This window comes from Schistocerca nitens, chromosome 7, assembly GCF_023898315.1.
Source record: "Schistocerca nitens isolate TAMUIC-IGC-003100 chromosome 7, iqSchNite1.1, whole genome shotgun sequence".
Taxonomy (NCBI): Eukaryota; Metazoa; Arthropoda; class Insecta; order Orthoptera; family Acrididae; genus Schistocerca; species Schistocerca nitens.
In genome coordinates, this window is record NC_064620.1 from 64,349,053 (window position 1) to 64,375,836 (window position 26,784).

Here is a 26,784-nt window from a genome sequence, read left to right on the forward strand (position 1 = left end):
CAATAAATATTCCAATCTAAACTTGGAGTTTCATTGTTATTCACTTCTAGTTTCAACCAACTGTCTGGACATTATACCCTTCAATAAGCAATACTAACTCTGGGACCTTTCCTTGGTTGCTCTTCCAGTTTACTAATATCATTTTAACCTTTCTGTGTCCAATCTTTGAGGGCGAACATTCTCTGAGAACATTGTGGCTTGTAAAACAATAAACTGGTAGCCAAGATCACAGGAATTCTTTTTATTCCATGATCACCGGTTTCGGCGAACTAAAGCCGCCATCATTGGATCTAGGGAGGACAGAATACACTATAAAAGTGGGCTCGGATTCCACTTATATAACATGTATACATATAAATATAGTTATATCTAAAAACAAAGACGATGTGACTTACCAAACGAAAGCGCTGGCACGTCGATAGACGTGTCTATCGACGTGCCAGCGCTTTCGTTTGGTAAGTCACATCATCTTTGTTTTTAGATATATTTTTCCCATGTGGAATGTTTCCCTCTATTAATTCATATAAATTTAGTTACATATCTTAGGACACACACAGGTTATAACATCAAGGCAAACAATGATGATATTAATAGTTGCCTATAACACACAGGCCATACAAAATTGTCATAAGTAGCACATAGGCGTCCAAGAGAGATGACATTATGAATGTGTCTCCAACACATAGAAGCACAAGCTAGGTACTACCGCAACTCCGGCTCTGTTCTTACACTACAGGCCGCATCACGAGATGGCGCTAGCAGAAGAGGCGCCAATGAATATCACAGCTTGCATTATAACAGGCTCTGCGTGTGTGGTAACACTACGTCATTAGGGCTTGTACATAATTCTAGAGATTACTGTATCACATAAACATATACGAAACTTATGAAAGCTGCAGACCTACACAATTGCACATCTGCCTGGTCACATATACGACATATCGAAAAGCAAATGAACATTTCATGAGAAGTGCGGAATTACAAAAATGTGCATCTGTCTGGTCCTGTACATAATAAGATACGATCATACATAGATATTTTATGGGATCTGCAGGGTTATACACAGCACATCAGTCTGACGATATATAAAATCTACCGAGAGTATATACAAATTTTAAGAACATTGCAGGGTTATACAGTGCATACCCATCTGGTCATATATAAAAATACCAATAAAACACACCTTGCATATGAGTGCAGATTTTACCGGTCATATCAAGTGCACATCTGCCTGGTTACATATAAAACATACCGAAAAGAAATGCAAATTTTCTGGGACTGCCAAGTTACACAAATACACATCTGTCTGGTCATATATAAAACCTACCAAAAGTCATACACAAATTTAAGGACACCACAGGGCTACACAAATGCATATCCATCTGGTCTTATATTAAAAAACCTACCGATAAATTACACATTGCGTATTAGCCTATGGGTTTTGGTCTTAACAGAACCACTTAATATAAGAAGTACAATTACGTGGCAGCCTCATGTAAATGAACCACAGTCATCTAACAAAACCAATTGAAAAGTTATGCCACATTATGTCGACTATATACTTATGTAGTCATACTGTACTGGCTCAGAAGTCTTTATCAATGCTGGGTAGCATCTCAGTAACTGTTGCTAAGTCTCGAGGAGCCAACTGTCCAGCCTGTTGCCTCTTTTTTTCTCCGGCCCAGTGACATTCAAATCCACCACTGTCAGCCACTAACTTACTTGTTACCTTTACTCCTCCTATTGTTTATTTGCCATATTGATTACATCTAAAATGTTTAAAAGTATTGCAGTAAATATGATGGAATTTTTAAAGAAATCAAATAAGGCTCCTTGAAATATGAATCACAGTTGGGAAAAAATGCACACTCCATGTTCTTGACTTGAAATTAAAAAATTTACATATGCAGTTTATAGTTTTCAAGCCTATAAATGGTTGTTCCCATGCTATGATATAGTGCGCAGTACATCTGGCTGTGTTATTTACAATAAAAAATAAATTTGTTTTAATGTGTTAGATATTTGACATTTTATTAATTAATACCGAAGTCAGCTGATTAACAATATGTACATTTACGTACCTGTCTAGATTTTCAATTATGTATCGAAGTATGGAAATACATCGTAATCCTATCTCAAATGCTAGTTCTTTCTTTTGGGTTTTTAATTCTTCTGCATTACTTTTTGTCAGTATTTCTCTGGCAGATGGGAAAAAATCCTTTACAGTGTTGAGGCACACAATTGAACATATGCAGTAATCAATTAAATCAATGCAGCTGTCTTCTAAAGCCACACAGCTATCTGTATGATACAGAATTGTTTCTAATAAGCCAATTATTGAAGCCTCATGGAATAACTGAAATTTAAATATATTATATTTTTCAGTTTTTATACATCACATTATCAAAATTTGTTACTAAATTAACTAAAGACTAATAAAAAGTCACCAGCAATATTATTTTTATCAGAGATAATTTAGCTCAAACTTGTTGGAGACTAACAATGGGGGTAGGTAAATATCCTTTCTGGACTAAATGTTTAAAATAGGTGAGAAGAAATAAGGCTTGAAATCTGAAACTTACTTAGTAGTGGGAGGGACATGCTTTATCAAAGATTTGTGAATACACAGAAAAAGTACTGAAAGTTAATGACACATACCTGAAGCATTATTATATAGAATAAAATTTGGAAACCACAATATAACTTTTCAGTTTTTTACTGAAAAGTCCAAGACATCTGTCTATTGTAGAATTTTGGAACATCTTTTATACCTGCATGTTCAGAAATTTATGGAGACCAAAAATCTCCTCTGTAGGAAGAGTTCCAAAAACACTTATACTGGCAACCAGACTGATTCCATGCTCCTTTCCTTTCGGAAGGCTTTTGACAGACTTTTTTACTACCACTGAATAATAATAATAATAATAATAATAATAATAATAATAATAATTTATACCCTGTGGAGGCCCGGGAAAAGAATAGGCCTCTGGTATGTTCTGCCAGTAGTAAAAGGCGATGAAAAGAACAAACCACTAATAGGGCTAACCCCCCTTTTAGTGTGATTACTTGGTTCAGGACAGAACTAATGAAGCCTCGGACAAGCGCTGTCATGGTCGGGGAACCCTATGCCTGTCCACAATGATAATGACACTGCTAGCCACACGGAAAATGATTTAAATCCAAATAGAGATGTTTTGCAGGATATGCTTCCTGCAACCACTCTAGAAGGAAAACAAATACAGAGGATGCGATGGTCAGATGAAGTTAACCGACACCTCATGTTCTGTTATTACCAAGCAACAAACTTAGGAACCCACACAACTGGATACAGATCACAAGTATACACAACATTAATTACCAGATACCCAGAATTAAAATTTTTAACAGAACAACGACTAGCTGATCAGATCCGTGTAATAATAAAAAATAACAGGATACCCCAGTCAGAATTAGAAAACATCAAACAACAAGTACAACAAATACTGGAACAAAATTATGTGCAATCAGGAGAAGAAGAAAATACAGTAATGGACTCAACCATCCCAGAACAAACAAACAAAGAACAACATGCATCAATTAAACAATCAGATGAAAACAAAATCTTAAGACAGCCACCAGAACAAGCACAAATAGAACACGAAGTGGCACACATGTTAGATATAGAAGAAAAATTTCAACGTACATATATAGAATACAAAGACACAAATACAGACATTAGACCATTCTTGCATAGACCCCCAAATAACCCACAAGTCGAAACAACAATAACAACTATCAACACAATCATACACAACAAAATAAATGAAAATACAACTATGAAAGAGTTACAACTACTGATTTATATAGGAGCACTCACTACACTAAATATATACACTAGGCAGAGATCAGAACCAACCAACACACAGAAGAAACCCACAAAACCAGCATGGCAACACAGGCTACAGATCAGAATAGAAAAACTGAGAACAGACACCGGACAGCTAACACAATTTATAAGAAATGAAATATCAGACAAAAAACCAAAAAGGTTAGGTAAAATCTCACAACAAGAAGTGATAGAGCAATTAGGTGAAAAGAAGCATAAATTACAAGCATTGGCCAAACGATTTAGAAGGAAACAAAACTAAACATTCAACACAAACCAAAAGAAATTTTACCAGACAAAGATAACACACACATTAAAATAGACAATCCACCAAACATAACAGACATGGAACACTTCTGGAGCAACATATGATCAAACCCGGTATAACATAACAGACATGCACAGTGGATACAAGCAGAAACAGACACATACAAGATGACACCACAAATGCCTGAAGTGATAATTTTGCAACATGAAGTCACCCGAGCGATTAATTCTATGCACAATTTGAAAGCCCCTGGAAAAGATAAAATAGCAAATTTCTGGCTAAAGAAGTTCACCTCAACACATTCACATCTAACTAAATTAATTAACAGTTACATTGCAGACCCATACACAGTCCCTGAGACACTTACGCAAGGAATAACTTATCTGAAACCTAAAGATCAAGCAGTCACAGCAAACCCAGCAAAATATCGCCCCATAACATGCCTACCAACAATATACAAAATATTAACTTCAGTCATTACACAGAAATTAATGACACATACAACACCGAACAAAATTATAAATGAAGAACAAAAAGGCTGTTGCAAAGGAGCACGAGGATGTAAAGAGCAACTGATAATAGATGTAGAGGTAATATATCAAGCTAAAACTAAACAAAGGTCGCTACACTACGCATACATTGATTACCAAAAAGCTTTTGATAGTGTACCCCACTCATGGTCACTACAAATATTGGAAATATACAAAGTAGATCCTAAATTGATACAGTTCCAAAACATAGTAATGAAAAATTGGAAAACCACACTTAATATCCAAACAAATTCAAATAACATCACATCACAGCCAATACAGATTAAGTGTGGAATATAACAAGAAGACTCATTAAGTCCTTTCTGGTTCTGCCTTGCTCTGAACCCACTATCCAACATGCTAAATAGTACAAATTATGGATATAATATTACTGGAACATACCAACACAAAATCACACATTTGCTATACATGGATGATCTAAAACTACTGGCAGCAACAAATCAACAACTCAACCAATTACTAAAGATAACAGAAGTATTCAGCAATGATATAAATATGGCTTTTGGAACAGACAAATGTAAGATAATAGCATAGTCAAGAGAAAACACACTAAACAAGAAGATTACTTATTGGATAACCACAGCGACTCCATAGAAGTGATGGAAAAAACAGATGCCTATAAATATCTAGGATACAGGCAAAAAATAGGAATAGATAATACAAATATTAAAGAAGAACTAAAAGAAAAATATAGACAAAGACTAACAAAAATACTGAAAACAGAATTGACAGCATGAAACAAGACAAAAGCTATAAATACTTATGCTATACCAATATTGACCTATTCATTTGGAGTAGTGAAATGGAGTAACACAGAACTAGAAGCACTCAATACACTTACACGATCACAATGCCACAAATATAGAATACATCACATACATTCAGCAACAGAAAGATTCACATTAAGCAGAAAGGAAGGAGGAAGGGGATTTATTGACATAAAAAACCTACATTATGGACAGGTAGACAATTTAAGAAAATTCTTTATAGAACAAGCAGAAACTAGCAAAATACACAAAGCAATCACTCATATAAATACATCGGCTACACCACTGCAATTTCATAACCACTTATACAACCCTTTAGATCACATAACATCAACAGATATGCAGAAAGTAAATTGGAAAAAGAAAACACTACATGGCAAGCACCCATATCATCTAACACAGCCACACATCGATCAAGATGCATCCAACACATGGCTAAGAAAAGGCAATATATACAGTGAGATGGAAGGATTCATGATTGCAATACCGGATCAAACAATAAACACCAGATATTACAGCAAACATATTATTAAAAATCCCAATACCACAACAGATAAATGCAGACTTTGCAAACAACAAATAGAAACAGTAGATCACATCACAAGCGGATGTACAATACTAGCAGATACAAAATACACCAGAAGACATGACAATGTAGCAAAAATAATACATCAACAACTTGCCGTACAACATTAGCTAATAAAACAACACGTTCCCACATACAAGTATGCACCACAAAATGTAGTGGAGAATGATGAATACAAATTATACTGGAACAGAACCATTATAACAGATAAACCAACACCACATAACAAACCTGACATCATACTCACCAATAAAAAGAAGAAATTAACACAACTAATCAAAATATCCATACCCAATACAACAAATATACGGAAGAAAACAGGAGAAAAAATTGAAAAATACATCCAACTGGCTGAGGATGTCGAGGACATGTGGCATCAGGATAAAGTTGATATTATACCAATTATACTATCAACTACAGGAGTCATACCACACAATATCCACCAGTACATCAACGCAATACAGCTACATCCAAATGTATATATACAACTACAGAAATCTGTAATTAATGATACATGTTCAATTACCCGAAAGTTCCTAAATGCAATGTAACATATACCGTACAGTTAAAAGGCAGTCACGCTTGATCAAGGTCCACGTCACTTTCCATTCTTAACCAGACATAATGTCTGAGAAAGGAAAGGTAATAATAATAATAATAATAATAATAATAATAATAATAATAAGTCTTTATTTAACTGTAATAACATTACAGTCTTGGACGTTGTCAGTTTTTGTACATTTACAAAAATATCATGCCATACATATAATGAATATATACAAGTAGCACATTATGTAAACATTTACCATCATTAATAAGCCTTAGTGGCCCAAAGGTTTATTTGTGACAGTCTTTTTGCTTTTCCTATCTGCAACTCCCTACCCCCATGAACCATGAACCTTGCCGTTTGTGGGGAGGCTTGCGTGCCTCAGCGATACAGATGGCTGTACCGTAGGTGCAACCACAACGGAGGGGTATCTGTTGAGAGGCCAGACAAACATGTGGTTCCTGAAGAGGGGCAGCAGCTTTTCAGTAGTTGCAGGGGCAACAGTCTGGATGATTGACTGATCTGGCCTTGTAACACTAACCAAGTAGTAGTAGAAGGGTTTGGTGGGTGCACGACAGCAAGGTCTTCAGCGCCCGTGCAGTAGCATAGTGAGACGGGTGTCAAGAAAAAAAAAAAAAAACTCAGAACATTTACATAAAACGGAACATAAAACACGGGGAACAATCATTGAAAAATATGTGCTCACCCACACCGAAGCGTGGGATGAAGCAGGGCGTCAGCAGTAAAACATGGACAACACAGGAAGAAAAAGGTAGAGGGAGCTAAAACAATGTAGCAGATGGAAGTGGCTGGCTGACCGCAAGGAAAAAGGGGAGGAGTCAGCCACTCTGCAATACACTAAAACCTCCAGCCTAAAAGTTTAGGCCAGAGTCCAGACACATCACAAAACTTAAAAACCCTAGACACACACGTCTCATCGTTTGCTAAAACACAAGGCAGATCCCCATCAACTTGTGCTTCTGCCCTTGCGTCACGGTATAAAATGCAGTCTGTTAAAATGTGCCGGACAGAGATGTGCACACCACAAGCATCACAAAACGGAGGATCCTCTCGCCGTAATAAATAGCTATGCGTCAGAGGACAGTGTCTGATCCGAAGACGTGTGAGGGCCACCTCTTCCCGCCTGAGCAACCGGCAGGAGGAACGCCACGGCCGAGTGGTTGACTTTACCGACCGCAGTTTATTGGCCGTCACCGCCAGCCATTCGTCCTCCCACAACTCCATGCACTTCCTGTGGAGTGCAGCGATGACTGACTGCAAGGGGATAGGGCACTGGACCACATCCTGCTCTCTGCAGGCCTCCTTGGCAGCCCGATCAGCCTGTTCATTGCCCCATTATGCCGACATGACCAGGCACCCAGCAGAAGGATACCTCTTTACCCCGCTGTTGGAGCAAGTACAGTTGGCCATGTATCAGCTGGACCATCTCCTCAGTCGGGTATAGGTTCTGCAGTGATTGTAAGGCACTAAGAGAATCGGAGCAGAGAAGAAATCGATCGCCCCGAACACGATTCATCTGCTCCAGTGCCTTCAGGATCGCGTGGAGCTCCGCTGCGAAAACGGTATATTCAGCAGGGAGGTGAATCCAGGTAACATGATCAGGGAACACCACAGAACAGCCAAGGAAATTCTCCTGTTTGGAGCCATCAGTGTAAACGACAGTGAAACCATGATGCACATCTAAAATGTTAAAAAACACTGACTGGAATGTAAAATCTGGTGTGCCATCCTTCTTAAAACGAGTCAAATCTAAAATAAGTTTGGGTCTCCGGAGGAGCCAAGGTGGAGATCTGCTCCAACCGCGACGTAAAACACGAAGACCAGCCATAGACATTGCAGCGAGGCAATCCCGTGCGCGAATCCCATAGGGCTGCGTCGCATGTTGCCGGTTATGAAATAACCGTGCCAGAGGAGGCTGAGCAACGGTATGGTATGCAGGTGTGTATGGTGTGGACAAAGTTTTATACGCCTGGCGTACCGTAAGTAGCCGTCGCTGCAGATGAAGTGGCGGTTCACCAGCCTCTGCACAGAGGCTTGGTATGGGGCTAGTTCGGAATGCCCCAGTGGCCAACCGAAGCCCTTCATGGTGGACAACGTCCAAAATCTTTAAGTATGAAGGCCTCGCAGACCCATACACCGTGCACCCATAATCGAGCCGAGATCGCACAAACGCCCTGTAAAACTGGAGCAGACAAGTCCTGTCAGCTCCCCATGTACTGTGGCTAAGACATTTTAAAATACTTAAAGCCTGAAGCGACCGCCGTTTCAGGTCTTTAAGATGAGGTAACCACGTGAGCCTCGAGTCAAAAATGAGCCCCAGAAATCTCACTGTGTCTTTAAAAGAAAGAATGGTGTCCCTCAAGCGCAACTCAGGAAAGGTAAAAATCGAACGAGAACGGTTAAAAAGAACACATACAGACTTCTCGGTGGAAAACTTAAATCCACTCTTCAGCGCCCAGTCATCCAAACGCCTAATCGTAAGTTGCAACTGACGAGTTGTCGTTGCAAGGCTTGAAGAAGAGCAGAACAAAGAGAAATCATCCACAAACAAAGAACACTGGACAGGACTTTTCACTATGGACGTAATGCTATTAATAGCGATGGCAAAGAGAGTCACACTTAAAACGCTACCCTGAGGGACACCGTTCTCCTGCTCAAAGCGATCAGACAGGACGTCACCAATTCGGTATCTAAAATATCGTGGCGAGAGGAAAGACTGAATAAAAAGAGGAAGACAACCACGAAAACCCCATTCGTGAAGCTGCTCCAGGATGAGACGCCTCCAAGTGGTATCGTAGGCCTTCTCGATGTCGAAAAATACACCTAGAAGGTGATGACGGCGTAGGAAAGCTTGTTGTATAGCCGCCTCCAGGAGGGCAAGGTTATCGATGGTGGAACAGAACCTCCTGAACCCACACTGAAAGCGACTAAGGAGTTGCCGGGATTCTAACATCCAGACAAGGCGGCGGTTGACCATCCGCTCCAAGGTCTTCCCTATGCAACTAGTGAGGGCAATACTATGGTAGCTACTTGGGCTCATGCGGTCTTTCCCAGGTTTTAAAAAAGGGATAAAAACTGCCTCACGCCATGCGTCAGGAAAGTGACCCGACGCCCAAATGTCATTAAAAAGTGCGAGGAGGAGTTCTCTGTTGCGCATTGTGAGGTGCCATAGCATACTGTAATGGATCCTGTCGTGACCAGGGGATGTGTCACGAGCTCCAGACAATGCAGAATCCAGCTCCCACATAGAAAAAGGGCAGTTGTAAACTTCATGAGAGGTGGACTGGAAGTTCAGACTACACCTCTCAGCAACCGCTCTATGGCGCTGGAAACCTGGATCCTGACTGGTTGTGGCAGTAACTGTCGCAAAATATGCTGCCATAGTCTGGGCAATGTCTCACAGATCTGTGTGGAGAGTGCCGTTATTCATTACAGCAGCTATGGGGCACCTCCCTCCTCTGCCAGAAATTCTCCTGATGGTCTCCCACACAATGGAACTTTTGGTGGAACGATTAATGGTGTTCAGGAACTTTTGCCATGACCTCTTCTTGCTCTCACGAATAATGCGGCGACATCTTGCCCTCGCCACCCGAAAGGCTGCAAGATTCTCAGCAGTCGGCCGACACTTGAACTGACGCAGAGCCGCACGCCTGGTCCTGATTGCAGAGCGGCATTCGTCACTCCACCAAGGCACAGGTGGCCTTTGCCGGTGGCCTGTGGACTGTGGAATGGATGCTGCAGCGGCGTGGTGGACCGTTTTGGTAATATGATCCACCCACACCTCAACATTCGCACAGTGTTTGAATTGGGCCAACTGGCTATAAAGTGTCCAGTCAGCTCCACTGAGCACCCATCGTGGTGGTCTCCTTTCGGGGCCCACGCCATCTGGCAGGTGAATCCAGATTGAGAAATAATCACTGCCGTGCAAGTCAGCAACCACTTCCCAGTGAGCACTGGCGGCAAGAGCTGGAGAGCAAAGCGAGAGATCAATGGCAGAGAACGACCCAGTCGCCATGCAGAAATGAGTACTCTGTCCTCCATTGAGCAAGTAGGCACAGGATGACAGGAGAAGCCTCTCAATTGCTCTACCCCTGGGGCAGGTAATTGCAGAGCCCCAAAGCACATTGTGGGCATTAAAATCACCACAAATAATGAATGGCTGGGGGAGCTGTGTAAGAAGGTCGGTGAGGGCCGCTTCATCAAGAGCATCATGTGGGGGCAAGTAAAGTGAACATACAGTCAATGGATGACGCACGTGCACGGACACAGTGACAGCCTGTAGAGTCGTCGTAAGTGAGAGAGGCGAGGAGTGGTAGTCCGTCCTGACGAAAATACCTACGCCTCCTCTAGCTCTCTCTCCATGCAGGTCGTCCTTTTTGTGGAGTGTATAGCCTCGTATCTCAGGGGAGTATGATGGAGACAGAGACACAGTGGTCTACCCTGAGAAAGTAGACGAAGTTCCTCCACATGCGTCCTGAACCCTTGCAAGTTCCACTGGAGTATGGGAGCCATCTATGTTGGGGGTAGCACCTTCATCCTGTCTCTCCGACGGGGCGGGGAGACCGCAGCAGGTGGAGGGGCAGGCGTGGGACGAGATGATTGTCCCACACATACATCGTACTCCATCAACTCTGGGGAAGAGTCAGATGAAGCCTCGCGTAAAACAACATCCGCATGGTCAGATGGTTTACCACGGGATTTGACCCGCTGTTGCTGCTGCACAGTAGCTTTCTGTGGCTTGGTGGACTTTGGGGGAGCGGATGTGGGAGTGGTAATTGGTGCACTGGGCTTGGGGACAACCTCAGCTGTTGGAGGCGCGAGGGGCTGGACCAAGTCCGCCACTGTACCTTTGTCTGCCGTTCGAGTAGGGGCTACTGGCTCTGGAACACTGGCTGCGTTGCAAGTGCACTGACAGCTACAGGTGTTAGTGCCAACACTCACCACCTCAGTCTGCATCGAGGCATCGACTTTCGGAGTAGGCTTCTGCACCAGGGATGCAAAAGATGTAGCAAATGTGGGAGGTTGCATCGACTTATAAATCTTCTTGGCTTCACCATAGGGGATACGCTTGGTTGTTTTTATTTCCTGGGCCTTGCGTTCCTCTAAAAAGATTCGGCAGTCCCTACTCCAAACAGGGTGGTTCCCAGAGCAATTAATACATTTAGCCGGAGACGAGCAACCAACTCCTTCATGAGCAGCCTGACCACAGTTTCCACAAGTCGCTTCGCCTTTACAGCCTAAGGTGGTATGCCCAAAACGCTGGCATTTAAAACAGCGCATTGGGGTCGGGAAATAAGGCCTCACACTAAGGCGAAGGAAGCCAGCTTTAACATGTTCAGGAAGTTTTGTGATACTGAAGGTCAGAATAAAGGAGTCGGATTTGACAAGAGTGCCATCAACCCTCTTCATGATGTGTTGGACATCAACGATACCTTCTGGAGCCCACTCACATTGCAGTTCTTCCTTGGGAATGTCAACTAGATCCCGGCATGTCACAACACCTTTGCTGTAGTTCAAGGTGCTGTGCAGTCCAGTGTCTATGGCATACTCTCCAAGGCATTTAGCAGATTGGAGGTTAGTTGCTTGCTGGGAAGTGGAAGTTTCCACTAGCAAGGTCCCATTACGTAAGCGCTTCACCGACTTTAAGGAGCCACAGATTCCCTCCAATCCCTTTTGTATATAGAAGGGCGAAACCTTCTCAAAACTACCCTCCTTCCATTTCACAATGAGAAACACATTCGGATTACCAGAATGCATTCTGTTACCTAAGACTGGACTTTGTAAAGAAGCGCCGGAGTCGGGGGGACTGACTGCACGGGCCCTCTTAAGAGACTGGGTGTTAGAACCTTCCAGCGGCCCACCCTTTCCGCTGGGAGGAAGAAAAGAAGATTTCGAAGGATCCATCGCGGTCCCACGAGCAGCTAGGGAACTACAAGTCCACCTAGACAGAGCCCCGCAGGCCTAGGTAAGCCTTATACAACAGAGGTGCGGCAGGTTCCCCAGAGGTTGCCCGCTATCGACTGTTCCACCTCAACAGCCATGCACTTCATCGGCGCGCAGCACACCTTGAGATTGAGGGTTTTTTTATAGAGGTTTATTCCATCCTCGCGATCCGGGCGGTCAAGCCAAGATCCCCATTCACTGAGACACACAACGTTCCACCGCCGCGCCGCACGGTGGTCGCTGAAGTATGCTCAGAGGTTACAGTGACAGGGGACTTGCGGCGCTTACCTGTCCCCAGCTCAGGCACCCCGGGGTCGCCAAGCCCGTACCCAGCAAATGAATGCTGAGCCCCTGGGGGCAACACTAACCAAAACGGCCTTGCTGTGCTGGTACTGCGAACGGCTGAAAGCAAGGGGGAACTACAGCTGTAATTTTTCCCGAAGGCATGCAGCTTTACTGTATGGTTAATGATGATGGCATCCTCTTGGGTAAAATATTCCGGAGGTAAAATAGTCCCCCATTCGGATCTCCGGGCGGGGACTACTCAAGAGGACGTCGTTATCAGGAGAAAGAAAACTGGCATTCTACGGATCGGAGCGTGGCATGTCAGATCCCTTAATCGGGCAGGTACGTTAGAAAATTTAAAAAGGGAAATGGATAGGTTAAAGTTGGATATAGTGGGAATTAGTGAAGTTCGGTGGCAGGAGGAACAAGACATTTGGTCAGGTGAATACAGGGTTATAAATACAAAATCAAATAGGGGTAATGCAGGAGTAGGTTTAATAATGAATAAAAAAATAGGAGTGCGGGTAAGCTACTACAAACAGCATAGTGAACGCATTATTGTGCCAAGATAGACACGAAGCCCATGCCTACTACAGTAGTACAAGTTTATATGCCAACTAGCTCTGCAGAAGATGAAGAAATTGATCAAATGTATGATGAGATAAAAGAAATTATTCAGGTAGTGAAGGGAGATGAAAATTTAATAGTCATGGGTGACTGGAATTCGAGAGTAGGAAAAGGGAGAGAAGGAAACATGTGGGTGAATATGGATTGGGGGAAAGAAATGAAAGAGGAAGCCGCCTGGTAGAATTTTGCACAGAGCATAACGTAATTATAGCTAACACTTGGTTCAAGAATCATAAAAGAAGGTTGTATACATGGAAGAATCCTGGAGATACTAGAAGGTATCAGATAGATTATATAATGGTAAGACAGAGATATAGGAACCAGGTTTTAAATTGTAAGACATTTCCAGGGGCAGATGTGGATTCTGACCACAATCTATTGGTTATGAAATGTAGATTGAAACTGAAAAAACTGGAAATAGTTGGGAATTTGAGGAGATGGGACCTGGATAATCTGACTATATCAGAGGTTGTACAGAGTTTCAGGGAGAGCATAAGGGAACAATTGACAGAAATGGGGGAAAGAAATACAGTAGAAGAAGAATGGGTAGCTCTGAGGGATGAAGTAGTGAAGGCAGCAGAGGATCAAGTAGGTAAAAAGACGAGGGCTAGTAGAAATACTTGGGTAACAGAAGAAATATTGAATTTAATTGATGAAAGGAGAAAATATAAAAATGCAGTAAATGAAGCAGGCAAAAAGGAATACAAACGTCTCAAAAATGAGATCGACAGGAAGTGCAAAATGGCTAAGCAGGATGGCTACAGGACAAATGTAAGGATGTAGAGGCTTATCTCAATAGGGGTAAGATAGATACTGCGTACAGGAAAATTAAAGAGACCTTTGGAGAAAAGAGAGCCACTTGTATGAATATCAAGAGCTCAGATGGAAACCCAGTTCTAAGCAAAGAAGGGAAAGCAGAAAGGTGGAAGGAGTATATAGAGGGTCTATACAAGGGCAATGTACTTGAGGACAATATTGTGGAAATGGAAGAGAATGTAGATGAAGATGAAATGGGAGATACAATAGTGCATGAGGAGTTTGACAGAGCACTGAAAGACTTGAGTCGAAACAAGGCCCCGGGAGTAGACAACATTCCATTACAACTACCGACGGCCTTGGGAAAGCCAGTCCTGACAAAACTCTACCATCTGGTGAGCAAGATGCATGAGACAGGCGAAATACCCTCAGACTTCAAGAAGAATATTATAATTCCAGTCCCAAAGGAAGCAGGTGTTGACAAATGTGAAAATTACTGAACTATCAGTTTAATAATTCACAGCTGCAAAATACTAACGCGAATTCTTTACAGGCGAATGGAAAAACTGGTAGAAGCCGACCTCAGCGAAGATCAGTTTGGATTCCGCAGAAATGTTGGAACACATGAGGCAATACCGACCTTACTACTTATCTTAGAAAATAGATTAAGGAAAGGCAAACCTACGTTTCTAGCATTTGTAGACTTAGAGAAAGCTTTTGACAATGTTGACTGGAATACTCTCTTTCGAATTCTAAAGGTGGCAGGGTAAAATACAGGGAGCGAAAGGCTATTTACAATTTGTACAGAAACCACATGGCAGTTGTAAGAGTCGAGGGGCATGAAAGGGAAGCAGCGGTTGGGACGGGAGTGAGACAGGGTTGTAGCCAGTCCCCGATGTTATTCAATCTGTATATTGAGCAAGCAATAAAGGAAACAAAAGCAAAATTCGGAGTAGGTATTAAAGTCCATGGAGAAGAAATAAAAACGTTGAGGTTCACCGATGACATAGTAATTCTGTCAGAGACAGCAAAGGACTTGGAAGAGCAGTTGAACGAAATGGACAGTGTCTTGAAATGAGGATATAAAATGAACATCAACAAAAGGAAAACGAGGATAATGGAATGTAGTCAAATTAAGTCGGGTGATGCTGAGGGAATTAGATTAGGAAATGAGACACTTAAAGTAGTAAAGGAGTTTTGCTATTTGGGGAGCAAAATAACTGATGATGGTCGAAGTAGAGAGGATATAAAATGTAGACTGGCAATGGCAAGGAAAGTGTTTCTGAAGAAGAGAAATATGTTAACATCAAGTACACATTTAAGTGTCAGGAAGTCGTTTCTGAAAGTATTTGTATGGAGTGTAGCGATGTATGGAAATGAAACATGGACGATAAATAGTTTGGACAAGAAGAGAATAGAAGCTTTCGAAATGTGGTGCTACAGCAGAATGCTGAAGATTAGATGGGTAGATCACATAACTAATGAGGAGGTTTTGAATAGAATTGGGGAGAAGAGGCATTTGTGGCACAACTTGACAAGAAGAAGGGACCGGTTGGTAGGACATGTTTTGAGGCATCAAGGGATCCCAAATTTAGCATTGGAGGGCAGGGTGGACGGTAAAAATCATAGAGGGAGACTAAGAGATGAATACACTAAGCATATTCAGAAGGATGTAGGTTGCAGTAAGTACTGGGAGACGAAGAAGCTTGCACAGGATAGAGTAGCATGGTGAGCTGCATCAAACCAGTCTCAGGACTGAAGACAACAACAACAACAATCTGCAACTCAGCATCTCCATTATATGGTGAGTAGCAGCTTTCTTTTTCTTAATGCTGTTACATTCCATCCTGGATTTTCCATTGTCTCATCAGTAGACTGAGGTATACAAAACTACAATTGTTGGTAATGGAGCTCAGAAATATTTGGGTGAGTATAAACAGTTTTCAGTTAACAGTTGTTTCAATTTGCCTTTAAAAAGATTTCCATGGAATTTCTTTTACATTATTTGGCAACCTATTATAGAACTGCCTGCCAGCTTCAAATTTATTAGTACTCTCTGATAATCACATCAGGCTCATGTATTGTAATTATGAATGCCTCTACTCATTACACTCAGTTTATCAATCTCTTTTTACAAACATAATAGTCTTAAGGACATACAATGAATACATAGTCAGTAAGTTGTAATTTTCAAAGTAGTCGGTACAGGAGCATTTATTTACATCAGCCATTATCTAACTACTCTCTTTTGAAGCCTGAATGTCCTGTCCATGTACACTGTGGGTGCCCCACCCTAATTTTTTATCTCTCATTGCAAATGAGTGAATTAATCCATAGGACACTTGTTTAAGGGCAAGAGGATTTATTATATTTGAGAGGTGTTTTAGTAAGTAAATATTGCAGCTAACCATTTTACAGATTTAGCTGATATGCAGTTTTCATGTAAGTTGTTCATCAAACACAATGCCTAAAAACTTATGTTTCTCAGATGTTTCAGCTTTAGGCTGTGATTCAATATGAGACTGGCTACAATTCAACAAGAGCTTCAGTATAAAAGTCTACTCCTTATTCAGCGCAAACTCTAGACTGAAATATCAACAATATTAGGAAAATGATACATTGCTACTGACCGTAAAGGTGATCTGATGAGTTACAGACAGGCATAACAAAAAGACTATTACACATTATAGCTTTCAGCCAAAGCCTTCTTCAGCAAAGAAAACATGCACACATTTAACAGCTACACTGGCAGCTTTGACCAGAGCTCTGGTCAAAGCTGCCAGTGTAGCTGTTAAATGTGTGTGAGGTGCCAATGCTTGTGTAGGCAGGTGTTCTTTGGCTCTTCAGTGTATCATTAGCATAGCTTTGAGTTTTGCAGCTGTGTTATGCCATTAGTATACACAAATGACAAAAATGGCCAGATAATACTTCCGTGGGGGACTCCACAGTAAGAGAACTTTGTGCACTGATTTTACTGTTAGGATTTTATTTTCATTCCTGTAACACAGTTTAGTACACTGTCTACTCCCTTTTGATACACTGGTATCTCAGTAAGTTCAGGAAAGGTCCCATGTCCAATTGAACCAATTGGACTGTTTATTAAATGTGTTATTGGTTTCATTAATTAATATTTGCATTCCTTAAGTAATGTAGGTTATATGTCATCCCTCCCACTAAATGTTTTTATTTAGAGTTTTGAGATTATTTTCATTACCTCGTGTTATGTTACACTCCTTAAGAAAAATGAATTACTCGTTTTACTGAATTTATTTTAGTGTTGGTACAATTTCTTCTTTGTATGCCTTACTAAAATGTTTTATGAAGGCCTCATATACTGTCTATGGCTCCACTTACCAACCACCTTTTTTGTCTAGTGCTCTATTACTGCATTCGCTTATTTGTTCAGAATGATAGATTGCTTTGAGTCTTCAGGGATTCCCTATACTTTTTTTGTATCTCTGAATAAGGCATACAGGTCTTTCATATTTTCCTTTAATTTGTCAATTTCTGGAGGAATTTTAAGATTCTTTGTGTACTCTAATTTCCTTATCTTTTTTTACTTTTGGACGTGCTTGATTAAAACTACGATTACATATTTCATAGTAACGGCCCCACTTTTTGTTAATTTCATCTGATTTGTATATCTTCTGCCAGTCTCTGTGTGCAAGGCCTTACTTAAGTTTATTATGGTCAATTTTTCTTTTATAATTGTGTAAGTCACTATGTGAAACCATTTTGTGTTCTGGCTTTATCTCTATGGTCCGAGAGATAATTTTCAATAGTTCTTACCACTGATTCTTCTGTACTTAAATCTGTAACAATATGTTCAATACAAGACTGTGAAGCAGTTGTTATTCTGTATGGTAAAGAATTTATATAGATATGGTTGTAGCAATGTAACAAACCAGAAAACCTCCGATAATTTACATTATACCTTAAAGAGCCTATGTTCACATCTCCTATAATTATAACAATTTTTTTCTTTATTGGTAGTTTATCCAGAAGTTCTTCTAAATGGCAGACAAATGAAGAATGATAAAAATGAGTATATGGAATATCAGAGAAGCTGTATAATTGGATTGAAAAGTTTCTAGCAAACAGAACACTGCGGAGATAAATCTTCAGATGTAAAATTAACTTTAGGCATATCCCAAGGAAATAATTATAGGATCACTACTTTGCACAATAACGACAATATTATGAAAAGGGCAGACTGCTACTCACCACATAGAGGAGATGACAAGCACAACTCACACACACATGACCCCTGCCTCTGGCCACTAAGTCCTGAACATGAACTAATTAGTTGAACATTCAAAAGAAATAATCACTAGGTGTGTGTATTCTGCTCAAATTGTGAAATGTAATTAGCACCACATGCATTTTGGGAGTACATCACATTTTTAACTTCTATAATTTTCTTGTTACCGTTTCACACAATGACATAACATCTAAACTAAACAAAATGGTTTGCTTAATACTCACCTAAGAGAATACTTTGATGTTTCACGGGTTGGTAATTTGTAAAATCAGACATTTTTGTATATGTAGTGTAGTTTATTTCACATACAGTAAAACCTCCTTTTTACACTTTTCAGCAGACTGACGCAAAAAGTGTAAAATGTAGGAAAGTGTAAAATACAGGACAGAACAGGAAACACAACAAGCAAAGATGAATAAATTACTTTTACTGTGCTGAGATTTACAACTTACTCTAAATGTTCAGAATTGTAAAATGTTGCACTTCAAAAAACGAGAAAACATAGTATCCTATGACTATAATACCAATGTGTGTGTGTTGGAATTAGCCAACTCATACAAATACATGGTTGTAACACTTTGTAGGGATATGAAATGGAATGATCACATAGGTTCAATCATGGGTAAAGCAGTTGGTAGACTTCAGTTTATTGGTAAAATACTGGAGAAGTGTAATCAGTCTACAAAAGATTTGCTTAAAAAGCACTTGTGCAACTGGTTCTAGAATATTGTTCAAGTATGTGGGACCCGTACCAGATAGGACTAACAGGGGACACTGAACATGTACAGAGAAGGGCAGCATGAATGGTCACAGGATTGTTTAATCTGTGGGAGAGTGTCACAGAGATACTGAAGGAACTCAACTGGCATACTCTTTAAGGCAGACGTAAACTATCCCAAGAAAGTCTATTAACATAGTTTCAAGAACCAGCTTTAAATGATTACTCTAGGAATATACTTCAACTGCCTACGTATCAGTCACATAGGGATAATGAGGATAAGGTTAAAACTGAGTTCATGAATAATTTCTGTAACACTTGCATTTTACCTTCCAGTAACAAATCTAGCAACAAGCTTCTGAATTGCTTCAATGTTTTCCTGTAATCCGACTTGGTGGGGATACAAAACACTAGAGCAGTACTCAAGAATGGGTCACACTAGCATTCCATATGGTGTCTTTGTGGTGTCACCGCCAGACACCACACTTGCTAGGTGGTAGCTTAAATCGGCCGCGGTCCATTAGTACATGTCGGAGCCGCGTGTCGCCACTGTCAGGATTGCAGACCGAGCGCCACCACAAGGCAGGTCTCGAGAGACTGACTAGCACTCGCCCCAGTTGTACGACGACGTTGCTAGCGACTACACTGATGAAGCCTTTCTCTCATTTGCCGAGAGACAGTTAGAATAGCCTTCAGCTAAGTTAATGGCTACGACCTAGCAAGGCGCCATTTGTACCATTGCATGTATCTCAAGATAGTCTCACTTGTCTCATCAAGATTGCTGTATACCAAAGGACGATATAAAAGTTAAGTAATCTAGTAGCTACGTTCTTTTCTTTATCACATTCATTACGAATCCTGTTCCAGACTTCGCGCCAGTCGGCGTGTGTGTACGTGTGCCTATCGGCTACCCGTACTGTGGACTGGCTGCCTTGTCAGTCCACTACAGTCTTCCTTATAGATGAGCTACACTTTCCCAGAATTCTCCCAATAAGATGAATTATCTGCCTTCCTGACTACCAACCTGATGTGCTCACTCCATTTCATATCGCTTTGGAGTGTTATGCCTAGATATTTAGTCAGTGTATTGTGTCAAGCAGGACATCGTTAATGCTGTATCTGAACATTACGGGATTATTTTTCCTGCTCATCCGCATTAACTTACATTTTTCTACATTTAGAACAAGCTGCCATTCATCATACCAACTAGGAATCTGTCTAATATGTAAACATGAAATGTAGGAAGGGGAAAGGATGGGTAGGAAAGGAAAGGGGAAGGATTGGTGGCAAATCGTGACGGCTAGCTCCACACGACATTGTGGTAATGCAATGGTGAAAGTTCAAAATTTGTGCCGGACTTTTCCCTTTCCATCCCCTTCTACATTGACATCTACATACTCTGCGAGCCACCTGATGGTGTGTGGCGGAGGATACTTTGAGTACCTCTATCGGTTCTCCCTTCTATTCCAGTCTCATACTGTTCATGGAAAGAAAGATTGTCGGTATGCCTCTGGTGGGCTCTAATCTCTCCGATTTTATCCTCATGGTCTCTTTGCGAGATATACGTAGGAGGGAGCAATATACTGCTTGACTCCTCGGTCAAGGAATGTTCTCGAAACTTCAACAAAAGCCCGTACCGAGTTACTGAGTGTCTCTCCTGCAGAGTCTCCCACTGGAGTTTATCTATCATCTCCGTAACGCTTTCGCGATTACTAAATGACCATGTAACGAAGCGTGCTGCTCTATGTTGGATCTTCTCTATCTCTTCTATCAACGCTGTCTGGTACAGATCCCACACTGGTGAGCAATATTCAAGCAGTGGGCGAACAAGTGTATTGTAACCTACTTCCTTTGTTTTCAGATTGCATTTCCTTCCAATGAATCTTAGTCTGGCATCTGCTTTACCGACGATCAACTTTATAGGATCATTCCATTTTAAATCACTCCTAATGCCTACTCCCAGATAATTTATGGAATTAACTGCTTCCAATTGCTGACCTGCTATATTGTAGCTAAATGATAAAGGATATTTCTTTCTACGTATTCACAGCACATTACACTTGTCTGCATTGAGATTCAATTGCCATTCCCTGCACCATGCGTCAATTCATTGCAGATCCTCCTGCATTTCAGTACAATTTTCCATTGTTACAACCTCTCGATATACTACAGCATCATCCGCAAAAAGCTTAAGTGAACTTCCGATGTTATCCACAAGGCCATTTATGTATATTGTGAATAGCAACAGTCCTAAGACACTCCCCTGCGGCACACCTGGAATCACTCTTACTTCGGAAGACTTCTCTCCATTGAGGATGACATGCCGCGTTCTGTTATCTAGGAACTCTTCAATCCAATCACACAATTTGTCTGATAGCCAATATGCTCTTACTTTGTTCATTAAACGACTGTGGGGAACTGTATCAAATGCCTTGCGGAAGTCAAGAAACACAGCATCTACCTGGGAATCCATGTCTATGGCCCTCTGAGTCTGGTGGACGAATAGTGCGAACTGGGTTTCACACAATCATGTTTTTCTAAACCCATGCTGATTCCTACAGAGTAGATTTCTAGTCTCAAGAAAAGTCATTATACTTGAACATAATACGCATTCCAAAATTCTACAACTGATCAACATTAGAGATATAGGTCTATACTTCCGCACATCTGTTCGAAGACCCTTCTTGAAAACGGGGATGACCTGTGCCCTTTTCCAATCCTTTGGAACACTACGCTCTTCTAGAGACCTACAGTACACCGCTGCAAGAAGGGGGGCAAGTTCCTTCACGTACTCTGTGTAAAATCGAACTTGTATCCCATCAGGTCCAGCGGCCTTTCCTCTTTTGAGCGATTTTAATTGTTTGTCTATCCCTCTGTCATCTATTTCGATATCTACCATTCTGTCATCTGTGCGACAATCTAGAGAAGGAACTACAATGCAGTCTTCCTCTGTGAAACAGCTTTGGAAAAAGACATTTAGTGTTTTGGCCTTTAGTCTGTCATCCTCTGTTTCAGAACCATTTTGGTCACAGAGTGTCTGGACATTTTGTTTTGATCCACCTACCGCTTTGACATAAGACCAAAATTTCTTAGTATTTTCTGCCAAGTCAGTACATAGAAATTTACTTTCGAATTCATTGAACGCCTCTCGCATAGCATTCCTCACACTACACTTTGCTTCATGTAATTTTTGTTTGTCTGCAAGGCTTTGCCTATGTTTATGTTTGCTGTGAAGTTCCCTTTGCTTCCGCAACAGTTTTCTGTTGTTGTACCACGGTGGCTCTGTTCCATCTCTTACAATCTTGCTTGGCACGTACTCATCTAATGCATATTGTACGATGGTTTTGAACTTTGTCCACTGATCCTCAACACTATCTGTACTTGAGACAAAACTTTTGTGTTGAGCCGTCAAGTACTCTGAAATCTGCTTTTTGTCACTTTTGCTAAACAGAAAAATCTTCCTACCTTTTTAATATTTCTATTTACAGCTGAAATCATAGATGCAGTAACCGCTTTATGATCACTGATTCCCTGTTCTACGTTAACTGTTTCAAATAGTTCAGGTCTGTTTGTCGTGTGTGTGTGTGTGTGTGTGTGTGTGTGTGTGTGTGTGTGTGTGTGTGTGTGTGTGTGTGTGTGGTTTGAGGTTTTCAGGCGCTAAACAGCGTGGTCATCAGCACCCAAACGCATAGAAACAGGAACACATGCGATGAAGGGACGAAGACGGACAGTGAACAAGGAGAACGGCTAAAAGACACAGACCTGACGCAGTTCCAAATCCTCACATACAGAGGCAAAACAAGAGGAGAAGAAATGCACTAAAAAAGGAAAGGAAACACTAGGAAAAGAGAACAGAAACCAAAGTGAAACAAGTAGGTAATCGTGAGTGGCGGACCTCTTACCTAAAACCTGGGTGAGCCAGTCACCCAGCAGCACATTAAAATCCTCTCCCTAAAATCCAAGGCAACAAATTGGACAGGACACAAAACCGTAAGACCTTAACCACAGTCTTTGCCTCGTCTTGCAAAATAGAGGGCAAATCCGGTGGCAAGGAAACCACCGCCCTCTGGTCAGAGAATAAAAGACAGTCAAGTAAAATGTGGCGGACAGTAATCTGGACGCCACAAGCACTGCAGATTAGGGGGTCCTCCCGCTGGAGTAAAAAACCATGCGTTAAGGGACTGTGCCCGATGCAGAGGTGAGTGAGGAGAACCTCATCCCACCTGCATGGCTGGTAGGATGTACACCATGGCCGCGTGGTGGCCTTGACCAGACGCAGCTTATTTTCACCAACTGCCAGCCACTCCTCTTCCCATTGACACATAACACGAAAACACAAAAGGGAGGTAACAGTATGGAGGGGGACGGCACATTCAACAACGTGAGGAAGGGAACATGCATCTTTGGCAGCCACATCCGCCAGTTCGTTTCTCCTAATACCCACGTGCCCCGGCACCCAGCAGAAAGAAACCACCTTCCACTGCCGTTGCAGGTGGAGTAGGGCATCATGGATGTTCTGGACGACCGTATCCGCTGGGTACAAGTGTTGCATGGTCTGAAGGGCACTCAGGGAGTCAGAATAGATGAGAAACTTAAGACTGGGAACACATCTCATCTGCTCCAATGCCCGCAAGATCGCAAACAATTCGGTATCAAAGATGGTAAACGCCGCAGGAAGCCGTAACTTGACGACTCGATCAGGGAAAACAACAGCACAACCAACAGAGTCCCCCTGTTTAGAGCCATCCGTAAATATTGGTACATGGTCGGGATGCTGGTTTAAAATATCGTAAAATAAGGAGGTAAAAACAAACGCAGGAGTGCAGCTCCTCCGGTACTCTGACAAGTCTAAAAGGACGCTGGGCCTCTGGAGCAACCAGGGGGCAGGCGGGTAAAGCCCTGCGGTTGGGGTGCCACATGCTCCACACCAAAGGACTCTAGCAAATGCTTGGCACAAATCCCAAATTGTCTCGTTGCCCTGGGACGACTGGAAAAGAGACGTTCCACAGGCGGTCAGGCAACGGTAGGGTACGCAGGGGAGGTAGGACAGGCAAGGAATTGACACACCCATAGCACCATGAGGAGTTTCCGCCGGATGGCGAGCGGCGGTTCCCCTGCCTCAGCACACAGGCTGGGGATGGGACTGGTATGGAATGAACCAGTGGCCAGCCTGATACCCTCAGGGTGTACTCCATCAAGAATCTTCAGATACGAAGGCCTCGCTGACCCATACACAGTGCATCCATAGTCGAGACGCGACCGGACAAAAGCCCTATAAAACTGCCCGATCTGCTCCCCAGTACCGATGGCTCAGACACTTCAAAATATTCAGTGCCTTCAGGGCCCGCACCTTGAGGTCTTTAAGGTGTGGCAACCACGAAAACTTGGAATCAAAAGTGAGGCCCAGGAACCTCACAGTGTCTCTAAAAGGAAGAATGGTGTCCCTCAGACGCAATTCAGAGGAGGTAAAAGGACATCGAGAACGATTAAAATGAACACACACACATTTGTCTGCAGAAAAGGTAAAACCCGTCTTCGCAGTCCATGCCTCTAATCGCTTTATCGTAAGCTGCAGCTGCCGACTAGCAGTGACAAGACCGGAGGAAGAACAGAAAACAGCAAAATCGTCCACAAACAAGGAGCACTGGGCAGGACTCCGGATAGTGGACGTGATACTGTTAATGGCGACGGCAAAGAGGGTGACACTTAGAACGCTTCTCTGAGGAACACCATTCTCGTGCACATACAAATCAGATAGCACATTACCAACCCGATATCAAAAGAGGCGGCGGGAAAGAAAGGACTGAATGAAGATGGGGAGATGGCCACGAAAGCCCCACTGATGGAGTTGATTGAGGATAAGGCAGCGCCAAGTAGTGTCATAAGCCTTATTAATGTCAAAGAATACACCTATACAATGCTGGTTATGTAGGAAGGCCTGATGGATGGCCGCCTCAAGCAGGGTGAAGTTGTCTATAGTTGAACGACATCTCCGAAAGCCACACTGAGAGTGGCTAAGATGCTGCCTGGTCTCGAGCAGCCAAATCAGGCGACGGTTGACCATGCGTTCCAATGTCTTCCCGACACAGCTCGTCAAAGCAATACTCCGATAACTACTGGGATGCATTCGGTCCTTCCCCGGTTTGAGGAGGGGAATCAAAATCGCCTCCCTCCACGAGTCAGGGAACGTGCCAGACGACAATATCATATTAAAACAATTCAGGAGAACTTCCTTCGATGGCAGCAACAAGTGCTGCAGCATGCTGTACAGGATTTGATCATGACCGGGCGCAGTATCATGAGCCACAGACAGCGCCGAATCCAGTTCCCACATTGTGAAGGGGCAGTTGTAGGGTTCAGAATTTGGAGACCGGAAGTCCAAGTGACCCCTCTCGATGGCAGTGCGGTAGCGGCAGAAATCTGGATCACAGTTAATAGTGGCAATAGATTCCGCAAAATGCATGGCCAGTGTCTGGGCAACGTCTCTTAGCGCTGTGAGGAGACATCCCTGATGCAGCAATGCCGTGACAGTTGGCTGCGTTTCCTGGAAATCCTCCTGATGGCTTCTTATACTTTCGTAGAACTAGTGGAGCGGGAGATGGAGTTCAAGAACGATTGCCACGACCATCGTTTGCTCTCTTTAATCACTCGCCGCGCCTTGGCCCTTGCCACCCGAAAGGCCGCAAGATTGTCAGCTGTGGGATGCAACTTGAAGCGGCACAGAGCTGCACAGCGGGCTCGGATGGCTGAGCGGCACTCAGTGGTCCACCAAGGGAAAGGACGCCTTTTGGGATGACTTGAGGACCGTGGGATCGACAATTCTGCAGCATGGCAGATCACGGCTGTAACATGATCAACCCATTCGTGGACGATGGCACGGTGTTCCAAAACAGCCAAATGGCTGAAAAGTGTTCAGTCAGCTCTGCAGAGGTGCCACCTGGACAGCACTGGTAATGCCACAGCCTCATCCAGGAGGCGAATCCAAAGGGGGAAGTGGTCACTAGAAAGGAGGTCAGCGGCAACCTCCCACAGAGCAGAATCCGCGAGTGCTGGAGAGCAAAAGGAAAGGTCAATAGCTGACGACGACCCAGAAGCAGTACAGAAATGAGTGGGAGCACCAGAGTTGAGGATGCACAGTTCTTTGGACGTCATGAGGCTTTCCAGAATGCGACCCCTGGGGCAAGTAGTCGTAGAGCCCCGTAAGACATTATGAGCATTGAAGTCTCCCAGAAGGAGAAATGGGCGGGGGAGTTGGCTAATAAGGTCTGTGAGAGCCTCAGAGTCTATTGCATCCTGAGGCGGTAAGTAAACGGAATGGATTGTGAGCCTCCGCCCCACAAGAAGGTCAACTGCAACTGCTTGCAAGTCTGTAACGAGAGGGAGCTCAGATGAGTGGTGCATGTCACAGACAAAAACCGCAACACCACCCTTTGCCCTTTCCCCCATCAGATCATCTTTCCCATACAAGGTATAGCCCCATAAAGAAGGAGCATCAGTGGCCCGAAAATGTGTCTCTTGGAGACATAAGCACAAGGGGCCCTCTCGTACAAGGAGTTGTCATTCGGCCACATGCGTCCTGAACCCATTCA

General features: G+C 42.6%; 1 protein-coding gene across 1 annotated transcript in view; it reads right to left on the reverse strand.

The window, feature by feature from the left end:
- LOC126194963 (zinc finger MYND domain-containing protein 10) overlaps nt 1-26,784 on the reverse strand; it is a 124,620-nt gene that overhangs the window by 68,377 nt on the left and 29,459 nt on the right. Inside the window, exon 4 of the mRNA XM_049933357.1 lies at nt 2,082-2,356. Within this exon, the coding sequence (XP_049789314.1) occupies nt 2,082-2,356 (275 nt within the window). The remainder of the gene's footprint in view (nt 1-2,081; nt 2,357-26,784) is intronic.